This window comes from Mytilus edulis, chromosome 13, assembly GCF_963676685.1.
Source record: "Mytilus edulis chromosome 13, xbMytEdul2.2, whole genome shotgun sequence".
In the NCBI taxonomy this organism is placed as follows: Eukaryota; Metazoa; Mollusca; class Bivalvia; order Mytilida; family Mytilidae; genus Mytilus; species Mytilus edulis.
The window spans coordinates 48,787,361-48,794,696 of record NC_092356.1 but is presented as its reverse complement, the minus strand read 5'-3'; the positions used below and the strand labels follow the sequence as shown (position 1 = coordinate 48,794,696).

The following is a 7,336-nucleotide window of genomic DNA, read 5'->3' as shown; positions in this document are numbered from 1 at the left end:
CAAAACGTGGTCAAGACATTACGAAATAACAACAAAATCATCATTTACATAACGAACCCAAATTGTTATAGAGAAGTATGTACTATCTGATTCATGCATCCGTTTTAGACTATTAAACAAGGGACAAAGAAAAACGAAAAAAGAAACAATATTATCTTCATCAAAGATGAGTACGAATATATTGGTTTCGTACTCAACATAGTTAAACATTAGAAAATTAATAGACAATCATTATTTACAGAATTAACCTCGATAAGGTGAAGGGAACAATTTACTACCGTGTTATCAGCCGTTTAAACATGGTATAATATATGCAAATGCAATCAAAATATTATCTACATCAGAGGTGAGTACTAATGTATAGATTTGGTACAAGACATTAGGTATATAAAAACGAAATTATTATTTACGTAACGAATCCAAATTGTTTTAGAGAAGTATGTACTCTCTGGTTCATGCAGCCGTTTGGTTTCGACAAGCACACGGTAAAACATATATGTAAGGAAAAATAAATCATTTACACTTCAAACCTCGAGATGGTGGAGGGAACAATGCATTCACTGTTGTTGCATCCACTGTTCTAAACAAAAAAAATACTAAAAAGGCTTTAGTACTATATTGCAACCAACCAATAGAAACCAACCGATTTTTGGCGATGATTTATATGGGCAATTTAATATTCAATGACACCATGTTATGGTAACTATAGTAAGTCTGAATTACTTCTACAGAAATCTGTAAATTACCATGGAGGTAGACATGGTCAATAAGTGTGTTTCCATCTGTTGTTGGATTGGTAACTATTTGTGCAAATCCTTGTTTTGACATGAACTGTTCTATAGAGGAATTTTTCTTCAGAATATCCTGATTAAAATCCCCTAAAACTATTGTTGAAGTATTTTCATTTTCCTGTGGTAGAGAAAAAAGCAATTCGTGTAATTCCTCTAGAAACACAGGTGAAGTGTAGGTTTCCGTTCTATAAATAAGGACTAAATTGGTATTAATCTCCTTGATGAATATCACTATACACTCCATGTTCACGGATTCAGGTGTAATCGGAGAACACTGTTGATCGTTTCCAATGTAAATTCCGACACCACCGTGTGTTTTGCGTTTTAATTGTTTGAATACTTTTTTCTGTGATGGATATGATGAAAACCTGTCCTTGTGCAAAAAGTTAAAACCTTTCAAACATAGTTGGGTTTTCTTTTCCAGCCATGTTTCTGTCAAACAAAGAAAGTTTGCAGATAAAATGTCTGAATTTGATCTGATATCATTAATATGAGGGATTAAACCTTGTATGTTGTGAAGGATTATAACCATATTATTTTGCTGTATGGGTTTGTCTCTTACTGTCAAATATAGAGGCATTTGTTTGAGAGCCTTACAGATCTGCTCATTACAGTAGATGTTTTTTTCATCAAAATCTTTAATGGTTAGTCCTGCCATTGATGTGACACGGCTCAGAGCAACATAAGACATACCTGGAGCAAATATGTTCTTGAGAGACACAACAGCTGCATCAGTGGTTAAACCCTGTACTTTATGAATGGTGCATCCCCATGCCAATCGGAGAGGAAACTGAAATCTGACAGCTTTTTTGGGCAGATTTTCCTCAAACTTGCTTATCATGATAGGCTGATGTTTAGGTCTGAGTGATGTTTTATCTTGGCAAATTCTGTCATTGTCGAAAAGTACCATCACTCCTTGGGGCATAGACAATCCCCGTTTTGGTGGTAAAACTTCAGTTATAGTTCCAATTGCTCCATTTACTAAACCGCATGCCACGTCCACATTTCTGATGAGCATTACCCTTGCTTTCGGTCCTACAATTAAATGTGCTGGTAGATAATCATGTGATGTATCATATGGATGATCTTTCTGTGCTAATCTTCCTGTTTGAGGATGTTTATCGTAATCTTGTGCACATATAGTTTGAGTGATTTTACACACTGATTGGATAAGTTGGTTGTTGTGTAAATCAACCTCTTTATTAGTTCCAAAAATGTGAAGCGTTTCAGGGGTAATAGTATGATTTTCACACGATTTTAAGAGGGCTTCGTCTCGTAGCGATATATGCTGATCTTTTCTTTTCACTCGCAAGCGGTTCAATAAATGGGCAAAAACCAAATCGTCTTTCTGACGCATTACCTGTTTAAGCTCTACTAAGGAAAAGTTAGAACTCCAAAGTGGAAAGGAGCTTTCCGGTCTTATATCATAAATGCATTTCTGTTTAACCGGTGGCAACTGGAAAAAATCTCCCACTGCAATTACACATATATTGCCAAAAGGTGCATTTCCGCTCTGTTTGATTTGTCTCAATCTTTCATTTATATACAAGAGTGATCGCTGACCAACCATAGAGATTTCATCAATTATCAAAATGCTGAGATTTTGCAGCTTTGAACGAAGTTTGTTCACTGAATCATCTCGCAGGTAGATATACGGAAATGGTAGTGATTGTGGCAGTGAAAAAGCTTGATGGAGTGTAGTACCTCCAATATTAAATGCAGCAGTTGCTGTCGGAGCAGTTAAAAGGACAACAATATCGTCAGGATTAGCGGAATAAGGGGATAATATTTTAGTCATTTCATAAAACAAGCACTTAATTAAGTGACTCTTTCCTGTTCCCGCACCTCCATTGATAAAGATTCTGAATGGTTCAGGGTTTTTGCCATTCACTTTGTCTATACACCATTGCCTTATTCTGTAAAACACGTCTTTTTGTTCTCTATTAAGTTGCTGCATGAAAGTTTTGATTTGTGGAGCAGGACAAACCGTTTGCCTTATTTCAATATCATTGCCTTGTTGACTTTTTTTAGTTTGAATGTCTAATTCAGGAATTTCAACACGGTCTTCTTCATCTATCTGTTTTCTGTCCTGTTGTCCTTCTAATCGTTCTGCCTCTGCCTCAGGAGCAATCAGAGCCCATGCATCTTCTTGTGGTTCATCAGCTAGTAACATCTCTTCTGCTTCCTCCAATGCCTCAGCGTTTTTTTCAAACAGCTGTCTGTTCGCATCAACAATGGATTTAACATTTTGCAGTTCTGTTTCTGGTGGTATTAATACCGCTCCATTTGAATACATTTCTTTATATGTGTGAAACTGCAGTGGTTTTAATTGATCTTCTGTTCTGTGAGGTAGAAACAGCTGAAGATTAGACTGAAAATATAATTCAGGGCTTTTTTCAGATGAAAATCTTGGATACTTTATAACTGCCGAATCAGTCCTGGCCCGTTTTTTGATGGAACCAAAACCATTTTGCAACTCATAAACCTGCGATTTTTCAGGATTTTTAGGTATTTGGGATGGAGATAAAACATAGTATTCAGAACAAAATGATGCATAACAGACATTTTCAAACACCATTTTAGCTGGTCTTGCTTTATATCTGTCATATAGAGACGGCATCCAAATATTATTGTCATCAAGTTGGTTAGCTTTCTTTTGAATAACATGTAATGGAAGACTCATTTTTATTGGATTGTCACCAACAGGAACAAACTGTACCTTCCTCGAACATTCTTTTAGATGAAGACCACACACTCTATAAACAGCTTCCTGTGCACTGACTTCACGTTCTCTAAAGTACGCTCCCCCGATCTTTTTCATTGCCTGCTGTGCATCACAGTTGCCTTCAGTTGCCTCTTTGCTCGCATTTTGTAAAACTACTCCCATCTCTCTCTCTGCTTTGGAAATATACGAAATAATATATACCACACATGCATAAACATCTGTGATGAACTGTATATCCATGTTAGCGTTCCAACAACGTAGGAGATCAGGATTGTACTGGTTTATCCATAAGTCAGATGGGGTACGTACCAAAGTGACACTGTTCCTCTTGGTTAGAATATTTGATGCATCCTCAAACTCTTTTTGCGTGATTCCAGCAGCATCAAACAAATTTTGAGTTGTTATATTTTCCAAATGCTCGTCATGTAAAACAGTCCAAAGTTTGTGTAAAATAGATTGGGCATAATCCTTCATCTGTTGCGGAGACTTTTTTATGGATGGATCTGTTAGACTTTGACGTCTGGAGATAAAAGTTTTTTTTGAAGGAGGGCGAGGAAAATTAAACCTACAGGTGGTTCCCTTTTTTTTACAAGACTTTGAGTGGTTTTTACTGTGCTGCTGAACACTGGTTACTATTGAATGGAGCTCTGGGTCAACTGTTTTATCTGGTATTTGACAACTGACATATTTATCTACAAAATCACACACTGTCTTGTCATCATCCGTATCAATCACTGGTGCATCATCAATCCAGAAGAGACAGTGAGCATGAGGAGAGCCGCGTTGTTGGAATTCAATCCTATGGAAATGGTCTTTCACATTTCCAATTATTTTACGTTTAATTATGATATCTTTCAGGAAGGTATGAAACCTGTGGTCAAACATGACGGCATTCATTACGGGATTGTTCCTCAATACTTCTGATTTACCAGTCCAGTCAAGATCTTCCAACTTCTGCTCACTTTTCTGTTGCTCTACAAGTAATTGTAGAACTTCTGTCCATCTCATATCGGCAGCTGAAAATGTTGCAAACCACGTAGGAATCCCAAGTTGACGAACAGTAGCCAATAGATCCTCTAATGCACTCTGCCAGTATGGTGGGGTTCCTCGAATTGGAGTTAAAAACTTGTACCCTTGATCTGTACTCAACAGACTCTTAAGCTGATTTCTATCGGTTAAACTGTTTGCTGTTATGGCATTACCGGTCATATCTTTCACAGTACTCTTCCGAAGCGCTATGGACACTTTGGAGATTACTTGTTCCAGTTCCGAAAGGTATTGTGCATAAAAAATGTATGCCGAATCACTGGAAAATCTTTTGTCTCCACTAAGGAGTCGAGTATGAAAGTACCTTAATCTTGTGAGGTGAACCTGTCTTTTGCTATCATATGATCCGAAAGATCCTTTTGGAAATTGTGCTGGGAAAGACATCGCCTCATTGCCTTCTTCTTGCATCATGCTAACTGGCGTACTACCTTCTCCTGGGGCAACACAAAAAATGTCATCGAAGTGTTGGTCCAATATCTCCTGGCCTATGTCTACAGGCTGTAGACACGTGTCTGATGGAAAGCCTCTGTCTTTAACATTTTCATCTTCATCAGCTTGTGTGTCTTCTTCGCTTTGTTGCATGTTGATGTCTGGTCTTTTAAAAATTTCAGGATTACTTTCATTATCCTCATCGGGCGTTGTCAACTCTTCAAAATCTGGAGAAAATCCATCCTGCCATGTCTGATTAACCGATGTGTCCTTGTAAAATGGGTTGCATTCTTTCAAATATTCCAGAGCTTTGCATATCTTTTTGGTACTGATAAATGCATACTGACTATAACCCACATATGATTGTTTTCGTTTAAGTTTACACCGGACAAGCTGTGTTTCGTCATCAGAACGTGGAAGTATATTTACCGTCTTTTGAATGTCTGTTGGTATTGAAACACATGGGCCAATAATGCCTCTCTGGTTCCCTTTTGGCAGTTGCACAAGTTTCATGAACGGTATTCGTTGAGAAATAAGCTGTTTCTCCAATATATTCAGAGATTTTAATTCTTCTGGAATAGGCGTAAGCTGTAAACCATTTGCACTTGCGTCTCTTGAGGAGATGACGATGGCAAGTGTAACATATCCATAGTTTGTGGTTTATGGTTTCACATTTAATTGGACAATCAGCTGTACAAGTGGATTTGAATTCAAATGTGATACACTGATTCGCCACTGCTGCACTTTGTTTGCCCTTCTTTAAATATTTTTCGGTGTCTAATTGAACAACTTGCTTCTTAAACTTCAACTTGATACACACAGAGCAAATGTATATCGGACCATCTCGTACTTGTTGTCTAAACCATTCAGCAATATCATTTCCAGTGTTTGAACGTCTCGCTTGTACTAGAGCAATTTTCTTTTCTCTATATTGTAACTCCCGTCTGTATAGTTCAAGCTGCCTCTTCTTGCACTTCTCCCTGACTAAGACATTCTGTCTATATCTGAGAAGGTTTAGTGCCTTAACTTTATGTTTAAAGTCAAAGTCACTAGCATACCTGTCAGTAATTTTATTTCTAAAGTCAATGTCAGTAGCATACCTTTCAGCCCTGGCTTTTTTAACGGCTAATTTGAATTGATAGTTCAATCTGTATTTGTTCCTACTGTACTCCTTCTGTGCTTGTTGAAATGATAAATCGGTCTTGTATTTTGTTTTAATGTAATTCCTCTGTGATTGTTGAAATGATAAATCGGTCTTGTATTTTGTTTTAATGTAATTCCTCTGTGATTGTTGAAATGATAAATCGGTCTTGTATTTTGTTTTAATGTAATTCCTCTGCGATTGTTGAAATGAAATGTTGGAGTGGTATCTGTTCTTAATGTAATCTTTACGTGCTTCTTGAAATGGAATGCTTGAATGGTATTTCTTATTAATTCTATCTTTATGTTCTTGTTGAAATCGCTTGTTTGACTTGTACTTGTTCTTAATATAATCCTTCTGTGCTTGTTTAAACTGACTGTTCGATTTGTATTTATTCTTAATAAAATCTTTTCGTGACTCTTTAAATTGGGTATTGGATTTATACTTTTTCTTTAAAGCAAGCTTCTTAGCTGCTTTATACGATAAATTACTGCTGTATTTGTCTCTGCTATATGCCAATTTGTTTTCTCTATACGTGGAACGGGTTCTATATAGAGTTTGAAATCGGGTAGCTGAGATTTTCTCGGGATCATCTTTCAATTGTTTTTGAAATGCTCTCTGGTTTCTTTTGCGCTCTTTGTCTTTATCTCTTTTGGATCTAGTACTAGAACTAGTCCTACCCTTTTTCTTTTTCACAGGTAATTTGGTGTCATCCATCAGATAATCTGACGGAAGATTGAAATCACGAATAACAGAGCAATGGTATAGTGTTTCGTTCAAAAGACCTAAAACAGCTCGTTTCAACTGGAAATTATCTACGCGTTGATCATGTGATTCCATGATAAAATATTCTGATCATAGAAATCAAAATTCACAATTGCTATAATAATTGTAGCTCAAATTTAATGTCTTAAATGACGCTGCGTATTTGACCTAGAGTAAAGTATGAAATGGCTGTCACTTCTCTAAAACGTAAATTAAAATGGCGGTAATTTTTTATGAAAAAATGTTAGGCATATAAATTGTATGACTTTCAAGATTTAAAGTTCATTGACAGTTCTGGTGACTCCTAATCGGTATCGGGACCGTTCGCCCTAATAACATGTTCGCCCTAGGTCCGTTCGCTCTGAGATCGTTTGCCCATACAGTCTGTTTGCCCTACTATAAAAATATTAATAGTCAAGGCATTGAAGTTGAATAAAC

The 7,336-nt window shown here is 36.7% G+C and overlaps 1 protein-coding gene across 1 annotated transcript; it reads right to left on the bottom strand.

Annotated features, from left to right (window-relative positions):
- Positions 1-660: 660 nt before the first annotated feature.
- On the bottom strand, positions 661-6,973 carry LOC139500371 (uncharacterized). Its single transcript, XM_071289114.1, has 2 exons — positions 5,843-6,973; positions 661-5,580 (listed from the first exon to the last, which is right to left on the bottom strand). Exons 1-2 carry the CDS (start codon positions 6,971-6,973, stop codon positions 661-663), a joined length of 6,051 nt encoding a protein of 2,016 aa, XP_071145215.1.
- Between the last annotated feature and the right edge of the window lie 363 nt (positions 6,974-7,336).

Coding starts and splice junctions, on each gene's coding strand:
- LOC139500371 (XM_071289114.1), bottom strand. CDS start 6,973: ATGGAATCACATGATCAACGCGTAGATAATTTCCAGTTGAAACGAGCT. Junction 5,581..5,842: donor CTGAATGGTTTAGACAACAA/GTACGAGATGGT, acceptor AATGGTTTACAG/CTTACGCCTATTCCAGAAGA.